General features: G+C 45.3%; 1 protein-coding gene across 1 annotated transcript in view; it reads right to left on the bottom strand.

Annotated features, from left to right (window-relative positions):
• Window positions 1-13,105, bottom strand: part of POLR3G (RNA polymerase III subunit G) — a 39,007-nt gene extending 25,902 nt beyond the window's left edge. The window contains exons 1-4 of the mRNA XM_040420197.1: window positions 12,989-13,105; window positions 11,680-11,809; window positions 9,817-9,885; window positions 6,473-6,526 (exon numbers count right to left, since the gene is read on the bottom strand). Of these exons, the coding sequence (XP_040276131.1) occupies window positions 6,473-6,526; window positions 9,817-9,885; window positions 11,680-11,809; window positions 12,989-13,105 (370 nt within the window). The remainder of the gene's footprint in view (window positions 1-6,472; window positions 6,527-9,816; window positions 9,886-11,679; window positions 11,810-12,988) is intronic.
• Window positions 13,106-16,080: the final 2,975 nt, after the last annotated feature.

Genomic DNA, 16,080 nt, shown 5'->3' with positions numbered 1-16,080 from the left:
ACAGTGTTCGGTCAGTGTGTTACCATCAGTGATTTTGAGCCAAAACCAGGTGCGGGTCTAAAAGAACAGGTGCAGATCTTTCCCTTTGTACAGGAACGTAAAGGCTCTGAGCCCATACTGCGGACCGCAAACGGCAGGTCGCAATATACAGGCATGGGCCGTGTGCACTCCATGCTGCAGATAAGGAGCAATTGAATTGAATGGGTCTACGATCCGCAAGATACAGCCAAAGATAGGACATTTCCTATCTTTTGCGGAGCGGTGGCATGGATCGGTTCATGCCTCCGCACTGCAAGAGATAAGACATGTCCTATCTTTTGCCTTACCTTGTGGATTGCGGACCCATTCAACAGCATGGAGTGCACACGGCCAGGGCCCATACATTGCGGACCCGCCCTTTGCGGTACGCAAAAAAAGGCACGGAGCCCTTACATTCGTATGCATGAGCCCTTATACTTTATCTCTGTATAGGCTCCAATCCTGGTTGTGCATCTGATTGCACTTGCGTGCAAAACAGTCAGTTTTGTCTGCGATTGCATTCAGTGTTTTAACTTTTTTCCACGCAGGCGCAACCAGTAAGAAAAGTAAGAAATAATCTACATCTCCGAGCAACCATCAGTGAAAAATGTATTGCATCCGGATGTTCTTTAAAAAAGGTTCACAGACTCATTGAGATGAATGGGTCAGGATACAGTCCAGATGCTATGACTTTCACCATTGCACCTGGATAGAAAACTCGCTGGTGTGAAAGAGGCCTATGAGGGATTTAAGAATACATTTGAAACTACACACAAAACCCATTATTGGTCTTTCTGCTGCTTTATGCGTTAAAAGGAGATCTGTGGGTCACTATAATTAGAGATATCTATAGGGGGCATGTGATACGTCTCACATATCAAAAGGTTTCATGGACAAAGTGACATTGACGCCTTCACTAACTAGCTGCAATTGAAAGTACTAAGATTTTGATAATCCAGCACGCTGGAGACCACTGAGGTGACAGACTGTTTAACATCCTAAGCCAGATAGACCAGAAGTGAATGTATATATATATTGTAGGAGGGTTCAAGGGATGGTCGTGGATGATAGATATGTGTCACCTAGGTTCCTGGCCTCAGTAAAGTAAGAGCCGGTTTCATGTGTTAGCAGCAGTTGCTGTTTGACACGTTGCTATTTAGTATGGCTGTAATAGCTGATCCGGGATGGTTCTTACTGGGAGTAGTCAAAGTGCTGGGTGGGTGACTACTCCCCACGTTCTAGGCCGGGTCTTGGTTTTGGGCTATAAAACACAGGCAGCACTGTCAGATTGTGTGGATTACTCCTCTCTGACAGTGGAGCTCTGTGAGTCTCTGCGTTGGGACCTGCAAGTTTGGGCCTGGATTAAGGCCTGCTACCTTCTTGCTGTGAAAGCCAGTGGATTCTGCTTTGTAAAAGGACTTCTTTGCTGCATGGTGTTTAACAGACTTTTTGTTTTGTCGTTTACTTAGGCCTCATGCACACGACCGTTGTGTTCATCCGTGGCCGTTGTCCGTTTTTTTTCACGGACCCATTGACTTTCAATGGGTCCGTGGAAAAAAAAAAAAATGCACCGTTTTGCAGCCGCATCCGTGATCCGTGTTTCCTGTCCGTCCAAAAAATATGACCTGTCCTAATTTTTTGACGGACAACGGTTCACGGACCCATTCAAGTCAATGGGTCCGTGAAAAAACACGGATGCACACAAGATTGGCATCCGCGTCCGTGGCCGTAGGCTACTTTCACACAGACTGATCCGCAGATCCGTCTGCATAAAAGCTTTTTCAGAGCTGAGTTTTCACTTCGTGAAAACTCAGATCCAACAGTATATTCTAACACAGAGGCGTTCCCATAGTGATGGGGACGCTTCTAGTTAGAATATACTTTGAACTGTGTACATGACTGCCCCCTGCTGCCTGGCAGCACCCGATCTCTTACAGGGGGCTGTGATCCGCACAATTAACCCCTCAGGTGCTCTGTAGTTAACACATTGGTGGCCAGTGCGGCCGGCCTCCCCTGTAGTACTGTAGATTCATTGGTGGCCAGTGGGCCCCCCCTCCCTCCCCCTCCTAATTAAAATCTCCCCCCCCTATCATTGGTGGCAGCGGAGAGTACCGATCGGAGTCCCAGTTTAATCACTGGGGCTCCGATCGGTAACCATGGCAACTAGGACGCTACTGGGGGGGGGGGCAGTCATGTACACAGTTCTTTTAGTATATTCTAACCTGAAGCGTCCCCATCACCATGGGAACGCCTCTGTGTTAGAATATACTGTCGGATCTGAGTTTCACGATCTAACTCAAATCCGATGGTATATTCTAACAGAGGCGTTCCCATGGTGATGGGGACGCTTCAAGTTAAAATATACCATCGGATTGGAGAAAACTCCGATCTGATGGTATAAAAGGGACTCCTGACTTTACATTGAAAGTCAATGGGGGACGGATCCGTTTGCAATTGCACCATATTGTGTCAACATCAAACGGATCCGTCCCCATTGACTTGCATTGTAATTCAGGACGGATCCGTTTGGCTCCGCACGGCCAGGCGGACACCAAAACGACTTTTTTTTCATGTCCGTGGATCCTCCAAAAATCAAGGAAGACCCACGGACGAAAAAACAGTCACGGATCACGGACCTACGGACACAGTTTTTGCGGACCTTAAAAAAAAAAACGGTCGTGTGCATGAGGCCTTAATGTGTGAATAAACACTGAACTGTTTAAATTTATACATACACAGTTGAAACCAGAAGTTTACATTCACGAGACACAGCTTTTGTGATGGCCACGCCAAAACATTGACCTTGTTATCCTTAAGCCACTTTGCAACTAGTTTGGCAGTATGCTTCGGGTCATTGTCCATTTGGAAGACCCATTTCCGCCCAAGCTTTAACTTCCTGGCTGATGTCATGAGATGTTGCTTCAGTATTTCCACAATCATTTTTCCTTGTGATGCCATCTATTTTGTGAAATGCACCAGTTCCTGATGCAGCAAAGGAAGTTAAAGCTTGGGCGGAAATGGGTCTTCCAAAATAGATGGCATCACAAGGAAAGAAGATTGTGGAAATACTGAAGCAACATCTCATGACATCAGCCAGGAAGTTAAAGCTTGGGCGGAAATGGGTCTTCCAAATGGACAATAACCCGAAGCATACTGCCAAACTGGTTACAAAGTGGCTTAAGGATAAAGTCAATGTTTTGGAGTGGCCATCACAAAAGCCCTGATCTCAATTCTATACCACCAGTCCCTCCTGCAGAAAAACAGCCCCACAACATGATGCTGCCACCCCCGTGTTTCACAGTTGGGATGGTGTTCTTAGGCTTGGAAGCTTCTCCCTTTTTTATCCAAACGATGGTCATAATGGACAAAAAGTTCAATTTTAGTTCCGTCAGACCACAGGACATGTCTCCAAAAATGTAGGTCTTTGTTCCTGTGTGCATTTGCAAACATTAATCTGGCTTTTTTATGTTTCTTTTGGAGTAATCTCTTCTTCCTGGCAGAGTGGCCCTTCAGCCCATGTTGATACAGTACTCGTTCACTGTGGATATTGACACAATCTTACCAGCTTCTGCCATTATCTTCACAAGGAATTTTGCTTTTATTCTTGGGTTGATATGCACATGTCAGACCAAAGCACATTCATCTCTGGGACACAGAACAGTCTCCTTTCTGAGCGGTATGATGGCTGGACATTCCCATCTTGTTTGTACTTACGTATAATTGTTTGTACAGATAAAAGAGGCACCTTCAGGTATCTTGAAATTTCACCCAAGGTTGAGCCAGACTTGTGCAAGTCCACAATTCTCTTCCTGATATCTTTGCTGATTTCTTTAGATTTTCCCATGATGCTACATAAAGAAGCAGTGTGTTTCAGGTGTGCATTTAAATACATCCAGAGGTGTGTCTCTAAATTAACTCAGATGTTGCCAACAAACCTAACAGAAGCTTCCAAACATATGACATCATGATATGGGCAGTCCAGAATTGTTTCAATAACTTGGGTTGGGCGGCACTCCTCTTGTGTCGTTTCGTACGGTGCTCAATGGTAATGGAGGTCATAGAATGGGAAGTAAACCACGGCACTCGTAATTGTAATTCAGAAAATTTGGATTTTCATATTTTCATTACATTTTTCATATAATTTATCATTTCATTTGCATCCAGGAATATTAGCAAAACTGGCCAACGTTTCGGTCCTAACACAGGACCTTGTTCACGGCCTTAGTTGTATGTAGAATGTAGCCTCTGGGAGGCTACATTCTACATACAACTAAGGCCGTGAACAAGGTCCTGTGTTAGGACCGAAACGTTGGCCAGTTTTGCTAATATTCCTGGATGCAAATGAAATGATAAATTATATGAAAAATGTAATGAAAAAATGAAAATATGAAAATCCAAATTTTCTGAATTACAATTACGAGTGCCGTGGTTTACTTCCCATTCCAGAATTGTTTCAAGGCATAGTAATCTTAGTGTATGTAATCTTTTGAGATTGCAGAAAGTAATAAAAATGCATTAAAACATTCTCTCTCTCATTATTCTGGCATTTGGCAAATAATAATTATGGTAATCCTAATTGACCAAAAACAGGAAAGGTTTAAAAGGTTTATTCTGATTTCATGTCAGATATTGAGAAAACATGCATGTGTGTCTTTTTATATAAGGTATGTAAATTTCTAGTTTCAACTGATAGATATATATATACACACACACACACACACACACACACACACACACACACACAGTACAGACCAAAAGTTTGGACATACCTTCTCATTCAAAGAGTTTATTTTATTTTCATGACTATGAAGACATCAAAACTGTAATGGTCACGTCCACACACACACACAGGGGGAAGGGTAGTGACCACTGCGCTCCACCCTCACCCCTGGCCCTGCCTACTTGCCTCACGAGTCCTGATGACAGGGGACAACTGGACGGCAGTCCCTAACTTAGGATATGTGCAGGGAAGACAGACAAGACAAAATACGGAACATGAACGGACCGGGTCAGAACCAAGAGAGCTACGCAGTACAACGGGTTAAGCAAAGAATGGTCAGGAGAAGCCGGGGTCAAATACCAGGAGAGTAGCGAAGTACAAGAGGAGTCCAAAGAGAGTAGTCAGGTGGGAGCCGAGGTCACAATACCAGGATGTATGCGCAGTACAGGAGGAGCAGGCAGAGGATCGTCAGGGAACAGGATCAGGTAAATATTCAGTAGTCCAACAAATAGCCAGGAACCTAGAAATTAACAGGCAACCTGTAGCCAGCAGGCTGCCTGTATTTATAGTGGGGAGTGAGGGTCATGTGACGTGGCCAGCGTCACATGACCGACAGACCAACCAGTCGAGCACCGAGTGATCAGCTCGGCGCTCAAGGCAGACTAGGAGCAGGGAGCCACCCAGCTAGTAAAGCCGCCCTGGGAATGAGGTCAAACACAGAACCTCATTCCAAAAGCTAAGCAACAGTTCTGCGGGCAATGGGGGACCGAGTGCACCTTCGGAACCCCGTGACAAAAACTATGAATTAACACATGTGGAATTATATACATAACAAACAGGTGTGAAACAACTGAAAATATGTCATATTCTAGGTTCTTCAAAGTAGCCACCTTTTGCTTTGATTACTGCTTTGCACACTCTTGGCATTCTCTTGATGAGCTTCAAGAGGTAGTCCCCTGAAAGGGTCTTCCAACAGTCTTGAAGGAGTTCCCAGAGATGCTTAGCACTTGTTGGCCCTTTTGCCTTCACTCTGCGGTCCAACTCACCCCAAACCATCTCGATTGGGTTCAGGTCCGGTGACTGTGGAGGCCAGGTCATCTGGCGCAGCACCCCATCACTCTCCTTCATGGTCAAATAGCCCTTACTTTCAAAGTTTTCCCAATTTTACAGCTGACTGACTGACCTTCATTTCTTAAAGTAATGATGGCCACTCGTTTTTCTTTACTTTGCTCTGCTTTTTTCTTGCCATAATACTAATTCTAACAGTCTATTCAGTAGGACTATCAGCTGTGTATCCACCTGACTTCTCCTCAACGCAACTGATGGTCCCAACCCCATTTATAAGGCAAGAAATCCCACTTATTAAACCTGACAGGGCACACCTGTGAAGTGAAAACCATTTCAGGGGACTACCTCTTGAAGCTCATCAAGAGAATGCCAAGAGTGTGCAAAGCAGTAATCAAAGCAAAAGGTGGCTACTTTGAAGAACCTAGAATATGACATATTTTCAGTTGTTTCACACTTGTTTGTTATGTATATAATTCCAGATGTGTTAATTCATAGTTTTGATGCCTTCATAGTCATGAAAATAAAGAAAACTCTTTGAATGAGAAGGTGTGTCCAAACTTTTGGTCTGTACTGATTATATTATTATTATTATTTTTTATTATAGACAGCAAACTATAGGCTACATTATTGGTGTACCACTTATGTCTACATCCTGATTGTTTATACCTTTCTTCCTCTTCATCTTGACAGCTTTCATTTCTCTTGGAAGTAACTGCCAATCTATCATTGGAAAGGAGAACAAATAAAAGTCAAGGTCTATGGAGAATTCTTTTTCTAAATTTTTATAGTCAGCATTCCTCACTTTAGAACAGTGCTGACTTGCACTGGTAATACTTGTAGATATAATAAAGGGAATGCATTATAGGAATTTCTTCAATATACTCTCTGCAATATAGAGTGGCTTATGTTTTGGTCAGGGTTCACATAGTACAGATTTAATGCAGATTTTCTACACTGCATTAGAAAAACCATGTTGCATAAAAAGGGGCATAGATGCCCGTGACGAGAACATATTCCTACTACTTTACAAATCATTAGTCAGACCACACATGGAGTACTGTGTACAGTTCTGGGCTCCAGTGAACAAGGCAGACATAGCAGAGCTGAAGAGGGTCCAGAGGAGGGCAACTAAAGTAATAACTGGAATGGGGCAACTACAGTACCCTGAAAGATTATCAAAATTAGGGTTATTCACGTTAGAAAAAAAGACGACTGAGGGGAGATCTAATTACTATGTATAAATATATCAGGGGTCAGTACAGAGATCTATCCCATCATCTATTTATCCCCAGGACTGTGACTGTGACGAGGGGACATCCTCTGCGTCTGGAGGAAAGAAGGTTTGTACACAAACATAGAAAAGGATTCTTTACGCTAAGAACAGTGGGACTATGGAACTCTCTGCCTGAGGAGGTGGTGATGGTGAGTACAATAAAGGAATTCAAGAGGGGCCTGGATGTATTTCTGGAGCGTAATAATATTACAGGCTATAGCTACTAGAGAGGGGTCGTTGATCCAGGGAGTTATTCTGATTGCCTGATTGGAGTCGGGAAGGAATTTTTTATTCCCCTAAAATGAGGAAAATTGGCTTCTACCTCACAGTTTTTTTTTGCCTTCCTCTGGATCAACTTGCAGGATGACAGGGCGAACTGGATGGACAAATGTCTTTTTTCGGCCTTATGTACTATGTTATGTACTACTACTATGTGTTTTTACATGCAATTTGAAGACAAAATCTGCAGCATGCTCAATCTCATCCCACTGTACTTACCATTTAAAATGTATGGGTGAAATCTGTAGCAAAATCTGTATGTAAAAGATATGGTGCCAGGATTTTATCTGCAGCCTGAGGACCCGGCCTTATCGTCATAGTGCTGTAGAACAGGGATTAGCAACCTCTGGCACTCCCGCTGTCCTGAAACTACAACTCCCAGAATCCTCTTTTCATTTCTATGGGAGTTACAAGAACAGCCAAGTACATGTGCAGTATCCTAAAACACACTGCTTAATGTTGTGCTTGATGTAAACTATGCTTGTAAATGTGTTCTCATAAAGTTGCATAGGGAGGGGAGGTTCATTTGATGACGTCACTACGCTCATCACAGGTCCTATTGCTCACAGATAAAGACAGAAGAGATGCCGGCTGCGCGAACAAGTGGATTAAGGTAGGGGTCAAGTCCTGGGAAAAAAAAAGTGTGGGAACTCACTCAATATCCACTGCAAACCCCCCCCCCCCCCAAAAAAAAATAAAAAATATAATAATAATAATAATAATAATAATAATTCGCTGAAAATTCAGTGCAACATTTATTGTAAAGTGCCAGTTTACACAAACAACTGCAAAATTAACATGAAATAAACATGGAGATGCCAGTGCCAGCTGCCTTGCTGGTGGACAATTGGCATATACTTCTGCTGTGGCCCACAGCATAAGTATATGCCAATCGTCCACCAGCAAGGCAGCTGGCACTGGCATCTCCATGTTATTGGTCAGTTAATACATCAGGGACCCCCTGGCATGGGGCCTGGGCATAGCCAAGTGCAAACTGGGTGATCCATAGGCAGGACCGGATGGCTGCCCTCATCCACCAGCCCGTCCCTAATGCCAGTCAATACCCCCTTAGGAAATCTCTCATCAGATGTGAGAGCAGCAGCGATCGATCAGCCAGAATCAATGTGCACAGTGGGAGGCCTCCCTTAGGCAAGTGACAAACTGCCCCCCCCCCCCCCCTCAGTCTTAGGCAAGTGACAAACTCAGCTCTGCTACATCTACAATGAGCAACTACAACAAATGTAATGCCAAACTGCAGTTCCCCTATGTGATGCCTTGGATAGCTTCCACTGGACCCACAGGCTGTGGGTCCAGTGGAAGCTATCCAAGGCATCACAATCACATAAAGGAACTGCAGTTTGGCATTACATTTGTTGTAGTTGCTCATTGTAGATGTAGCAGAGCTGGGTTTGTCACTTGCCTAAGATTGAGGAGGAAGGGGGGGGCAGTTTGTCACTTGCCTAAGGCCAGGGTAAGGGGGGGCCTCCCACCCAGGCTGTGCAAATTAATCCTGGCTGATCGATCTCTTCTGGCCTGCTGCTGTGCTGCCTGCAGTCACATCTGATGAGAGTACTGACTGAGATAAAGGAGGGGGTATTGACTGGTCTGGTCTGGGGCTGCTGGCCACCGGCGCTCCCACCAGGCGGGTTAGGGCCCCTGGACTCACTCAGGGACAGTCACAGACACTTAGACTGGTCTGGACCGGACCACCAGGACCCCGGTCCAGTCGGATGGTCCAGCCACGCTCACCTCAGCAGACAGTCAGCCAGTCGCAGGCTCAGGATAGGAGGAGGGGAGCTCTCAGCCAGGAGGGGGGGGGGGGGGGGGGGGGGGGGGAGTCAGTCAGTGAGTCACTCGCAGCCAGCCCAGCACTGCTGCACAGTGCACACAGCTTCCTTTTCCCTCCTCAACTGAAGCCGCTCCCCCTCCCTCCTCAACTGAAGAAAAAAGTGCAGCAACGCCATTCCCACGCGTTCCCCCTCGACTCGACCCCTGGATTAAGGGGAGTTAAATTATTTTTATTTATTTTTTTAACCCCTCCAGCCCTATTTTTACTATGCATTCTGTATTCAGAATGCTATTATTTTCCCTCATAACCATGTTATAAGGGGAAATAATAACGATCGGGTCCCCATCCCGATCGTCACCTAGCAACCGTGCGTGAAAATCGCACCGCATCCGCACTTGCTTGCGATTTTCACGCAACCCCATTCACTTCTATGGGGCCTGCGTTACGTGAAAAACGCACAAAGAGGAGCATGCTGCGATTTTCACGCAACGCACAAGTGATGCGTGAAAATCACCGCTCGTGTGCACAGCAGTCCCATAGAAATGAATGGGTCAGGATCAGTGTGGGTGCAATGCGTTCAACTCACACATCGCATCCGCGCAGAATACTCGCCCGTGTGAAAGGGGCCTTATAGGGCGGGTTTCATGTTAATTCAGAATCCAGCATTACCTGGTGTCCACTCATCAGTACGTTTCTTCTCCGCCTCCCGCAGATACTTCACACTGTATTTGTCAATGCCTGAAACATAAGTCACCACGTTTGTAGAAGCCAAAGATAATATTTAGTAGAGTCGCATGAGCCTGTGCAGTAGGGACCCTACTTGATAATGGCCCTGTCTGATCTCCAACCTCCTGTCATTCTCAACTCTTTGGTTAAAATATGGGAGGTTGTATTACCATGAGATCTGAGATGGGGGGGTAAAAAAAAAAAATAATATAGACCAAACACGACTTGGTGCATTAAGAGTTTACTAAACTATGATAACATAGTTGTGAGATGATTATGTAGGAACCTGGCTCTGTCTATCAAGAAAGAGAGTGAAGTGCTGGCAGAGGACATAAGAGGAGCAAGGATGCACAGGGTTATGCCAATAGCTGGTGCACATCGATTGATATGACTGCCAAAACATTTAACCTTCTTGTAGCCCTAGCATGGTGGCCACCAATGTCTCTCTCCTCCAGACAAACATGGCCACTAAAGTGATCAGAATTTTGTATGGTCTCCTTCCTAATGTGATCTTTTCCTTCGGATGTTCCTACACTTTCCTTGCCTCTTGAAGGGACATTGTGTGACCCAATCTGTCTGCAGGCAATGGCTGATGTTCCTATGGAAGGTGCCTGAGCAAAAAGGTCCCTAGTTTGCATAGTACTCAAGAAGATATATTGCATAATCAAAACTTCTGTGCCTGATCTCTGCCTGTTTATCATGTTGAAATTGTCCACCCACCCCGACTTCTGTCTGTTTATGCTACTGAATGTGCCACGTGCTTTAACCTGCTAGATGTTTACCGGATTGAATGAACTTTGTCTGCCCTGACCTTGGCTTGCCCACTGACCGCGATTTTGCCCGTCCCCTTGGTGCCATGCACCACAGTCTCTTCACCTGCCTGGGTCAGTGGTCACTGAATGAAGACCACTCCAAAAGGTTGTGGCCTGATGGTTCGCCTGCAGTGAAGTCCGGATCCCTGTATAGAGGTGAGAGGATGAAAACTGAGGAGCCCTTTAGATAAAGCCATTAGGAGTAGATCTAAGGCAAATTACAGGCTTGAGCCCTCTCTTGGTTAGGTCACGTGGCCTTTGCGCAGAGGATTCAGCGCTTGTCTGGGCACTGCAAACCCTTCAAACAACTGATCTGCAGGACTGCTAGGAGACGGACCATCATCAGGTCATCAATATTTAATTCCCCAAAACACTTTGGGGGGGGGGAATTTATCATGAGGGGAAAATTTTAAGTCATTTTTGCTTGAGTCTGCTTTGGAGAACTTTATGCGGCGTTTATCAAATGTCTCATGTTACTTGATAAATTTGTCTTATCCTTAAATCGAGCACTTTTGTCTAGAAAAACTCCTCCAGTCGCAAAGTCTCAAATGATAAATCTGGAGTGAAACTCATTAACATGGCTAACCACACCCACATTACAAAACTGGAATGAGTGGTGCAAAAATGCAAAAAAAGTCGCAAATTTTGTGCAATTGCTTAAATTTTGCACAAGCACTGCACCACAAGAAAATAGAACATGCAAAAAGTCTTAAAAGCCCTATTTTTTTGACTTTTTGACGCCAGAATTCTGGAGTGAAGGTATGATAAGACAGGGCCTTTATCTCTCAACAACTAGGTGGATTTTTCATTCAGGACTCATTAGGTGACAACATCTGTGCAAACATTAAAGGAAGCCATGTTTAAGTTCAACATTTTCAGAAACAGATGCAGGTCACATATAAAAAAAAACACCGCAGAGGAAGCACAGATTAGCTCTATAACCCCTAGCTTATGTTGGGATGCACCATGGTATACAGAAAGCAATACACCATACTCTGCCTTTGTTCGCCTCTTCCCATATAGTACGGTAAATATTTCATGTTTCCTCGTAGTTCTTGTTTTAATGACAATAAATATTCATATTCTTCCCCTTGTAGTAAGCTCGCCGGTTTGTAGTCTGAATGCTAGAATAGGCAGGAAAGAACACAAGCAGAATTTAGCGTCTATAGATCTATAATGCACAGACATTCCCATAACCCAGTCATCAATACCATAACGACAAGAACATGCACTAGGAGCATACGATGCACGTTAAGATACCCCCTTACTAAGCCGAAACTATAAGGAGGACTTTCAACCATCACCATAGGGCACGGGAAGGAGCTGACCCTGCCTCTCTCCGAATATAGAACTAAATTAAAATGCGCCCTCATTGTTAGGGCTTGTTCACACGACTGTGTGCTGTCTGTGCCCGTGCTGTGGACCGCAAATTGCGGTCTGCAATGCACGGGCACCGACTGTGGGGCAGCTGCATGCGGATCGCAAACCCTTTCACTTGAATGGGTCCATGATCTGTCTGTTCCGCAAAAAGATAGAGCAAGTTCTATCTTTTTGCGGTGCGGAGGCAGGGAACGAAACCCACGGAAGCACTCCATAGTGCTTCTGTAGGGTTCAGTTCCACACCGCATCTCTGGATTTGCGGACCCATTCAGGGAATGCACACTGCCGGTGCCACGTGTATTGCAGACCTGCCGTATGCGGGCCGCAATACGGCAACGGCCGTGTGAATGAGCCCTTAGTCTGTGGCGGTCAATTCACTGAAGAAGGTCGAGATGGGCCTGGGTGCCTTTCTTGAAGGTAATCATATCACAAATTATGGGAACTAGATTCCTGGAGGTGGGACGTTGATCAAGGGTCGATAGCCAGATTTGAAGTCTGGAAGGAATTCCTTCCCCTAATGGGGCAATTGGCACCCGCCTCATAGGGGATTTGACTCTCTGGATCAGCACCAGGGGCGTAACTGCCATAGTGGCAGACCATGCGACCGATATAGGGCCCAGGGCAAGAGGGGGCCCAGTTGGGATCAACTCCTCTTCTACTGGGGGTGAAAACTTGGTCAGGACTCTACCCTCTAAATAAACAACTTTTAGCAAACGAGGCAGTGGGAAAAAAAATAGCCTATGGGTCATTGAAAAGGGTTTAGGCGGAAACCCTTCTGTCCTGTGTGGGGGGCCTGGTTTGTTCCTTGCTATGGGGCCCTTACTTTTCTATGTACGCCACTATTCAGCACAGTAGGATTATGGGTTGGACGCGTTTTTTCAACTTTGTAATCCTTTCATCAATAACACCATTGCTTGACTTACAGGGTATATGGGCATGGGCTGTGCTTGAGTCTCTGGAAGGGCTTCTCCTCTTGAAAAGCCAATTGCTTGCAGGTCAAATGTAAAGCTTGCCCCTCGCCCCCTTGCTTTACCAGCCATACCTGAGACAGAACAGTATAAGCAATGTCACTGATGACAGGAGTGCTTTTTACGTTATTACTATTGAGTGATTTGTGGGATCCAGCACATTATTATATATACAAAAATCAAAGTAAAAAAATACAGCAGAATCATATCGGAACTGTAATTATTACCTTCTTCTCATGAGATCCCTACGCTGGGTTCCATGATCTTCAGTCTCAAATCTGTGTACTACTACGTCACAGGAGCAAAAAACCGCAGCAGAAACCACATCTACATACTCGTCATTTATTCTACCCCTCAACAAGAAAAGCCAGTAAATGTATACTTATCTGTAGGTGTACCAGCGGTGAAACCATTACCACCATCCGTGTACCGGTACTGCCTACTGATGATAAAGGGACCCCCTCATTTACCGGCTTTTTAACTACACAAATTGTGCCAGAAAAGTTGTCGTTTTGTGTAGCCATTGTTCATATGGATTTCTTTTTTTCCGAAAAATACCTACAAAACTGCCTCATGTGAACACCAGCCTCAGCATAAAAAATACAGACATTTATTTTAAATGGAATCTGTTCCCACATACCTCGAAGTAAATCCAGCGGACATGAGCGATGTGCACTTGTCAGCTGAATCAACCCCATTTGTCCCATGTTGATAGGTGGGACGAATCCAAAGATAGAAGTGATTTTATATTATGCAAATTAGCCCTTGGTGCAACAAAGGTGTTGCTTTTGCACCCAGAGCTCCAGTCAGTTCCTGTGACAGAGTCAGGCAGTGCAGAGGTAATCAAGCCTGGCCCCGATATCTCATAGCAAGATCGTCGCACACGCTGTACAGCATTAAAGCCCGTCAGTCTGATGGAACCTGCACCACGCTCAGGGATTTCAGGGCCCTGGCCCTGTCAGAGCGAGGGGGGGCGCAGCCGGCACAGAAACAGACTGGAGCTCTGGGTATAACAGCAACACACTTGTTGCCCTAAGGGGCTAATTTCCATAATATAAAACTGCTTACATCTTCGGCCCACCTATAAACATGGGATTCAGCTGAGAAGCGCACATGTAACATGTAACAGTTTAGAAGGCGGAAAAAAAAGAGACATCTGTCCATCCAGTTCGGCCTGTTATCCTCAAGCTGATCCAGAGGAAGGCAAAAAACCCTGTGAGGTGACCGATTCCCTTTAGGCCTCTTTCCCATGGGCGCGTGTGCCCCGTGGTCGTGCTGCGGCCCGCAATGCGCGAGCACAGTCTGTGGGGCAGCTGCAGTGGATCCATTCACTTGAATGGGTCCGCAATCCGGCCGTTCCGCAAAAAGATAGAACATGTCCTATCTTTTTGCGGAACAGAAGTACGGGACGAAACCCCACGGAAGCACTCCGTAGTGCTTCCGTTCCATTTCGCATCTCCGGATTTGCGGACCCATTGAAGTGAATGGGTCTGCATCCGTGATGCGGAATGCCCATGGAACGGGGCCCGTGTATTGCGGATCCGCAAATGCGGTCCGCAATACGGCAACGGGGCGTACACGCCCGTAGGAAAGAGGCCTTAAAAAGAATCTGCTAGCTCTCTGGATGTGTCCAGGACCAATAACAATAAAATTTATCGTTCCCTTGTTATTCTTCCAAAAAGGGTATAAATTGACAAATGGGCGAGTTAGGGGAGCATCCCCACAAACTCTGGTGTTATCCGGTCAGTACGGATGATATTAGACTGTTAGAACACGTCCTTTTATCTAGGAGAATGGTAACATCCAGTTGTCAATATATAAAAAAATTCTAGGAGGAATAAAAATAATTTCCCATGTGGCCAATAAATATGCAGCAAAACTGTATGCGTTTTACTGTGGTTTTGCAGTTCGGATATTGACAGTTTTTTTTGTTTTTTCTTTGGTACCTCGGAATCGAAGCAGAGTTACGTGCGACTTTATGAATAACTTCGGCTCATCGGAGCCCATACATTCTAAGGCCCCTTTCACACAGGCGAGTTTTCTGCGCGGGTGCAATGCGTGAGGTGAACGCATTGCACCCGCACTGAAACCGGACCCATTCATTTCTATGGGGCTGTGCACATGAGCGGTGATTTTCACGCATCACTTGTGTGTTGTGTGAAAATCGCAGCAAGCTCTATATTGTGCATTTTTTAACGCAGCGCAGGTCCCATAGAAGTGAATGGGGTTGCGTGAAAATCGCAAGCATCTGCAAGCAAGTGCGGATGCGGTGCAATTTTCACGCACGGTTGCTAGGAGACGATCGGGATGAGGACCCGATCATTATTATTTTCCCTTATAACATGGTTATAAGGGAAAATAATAGCATTCTTAATACAGAATGCTTAGTAAAATAGTCATCCACTTGTTCGCGCAGCCCGGCTTCTCTTCTTTCTTCGTCTTTGAGGAAAAGGACCTGTGGTGACGTCACTGCGCTCATCACATGGTCCGTCACATGATCCATCACCATGGTGATGGATCATGTGATGAGCGCAGTGACATCACCACAGGTCCTTTTCCTCCTGCACAGCAAAGAAGAAGAAAGAAGAGAAGCCGGGCTGCGCGAACAAGTGGATTAAGGGGAGTTAAATTATTTTATTTTTTTTAACCCCTCCATCACTATTTTACTTAGCATTCTGTATTAAGAATGCTATTATTTTCCCTTATAATCATGTTATAAGGCCTCATGCACACAGCCGTTGTTTGGGTCCGCATTCACTTCAATGGGGCCGCAAAAGATGCGGATAGCACTCCGTGTGCTGTCTGCATCCGTTGGTCCGTTCAAAAAATATAACATGTTCTATTCTTGTCCGCGCTTTGCGGACAAGAATAGGCATTTATATTGAAAGATGTCCGTGCCGTTCCGCAAATTGCAGGACGCGCACGGATGCCATCCGTGTTCTGCGGATCCGCGATTTGCGGACCGCAAAGCACACCACGGTCGTGTGCATACGGTCTAAGGGAAAATAATAAAATCTACACAACATCTAACCCAAACCTGAACTTCC

The sequence above is a fragment of the Bufo bufo genome, chromosome 2 (assembly GCF_905171765.1).
Source record: "Bufo bufo chromosome 2, aBufBuf1.1, whole genome shotgun sequence".
In the NCBI taxonomy this organism is placed as follows: Eukaryota; Metazoa; Chordata; class Amphibia; order Anura; family Bufonidae; genus Bufo; species Bufo bufo.
The sequence above is the reverse complement of the archived record's forward strand: the minus strand, read 5'-3'. Positions and strand labels throughout refer to the sequence as shown.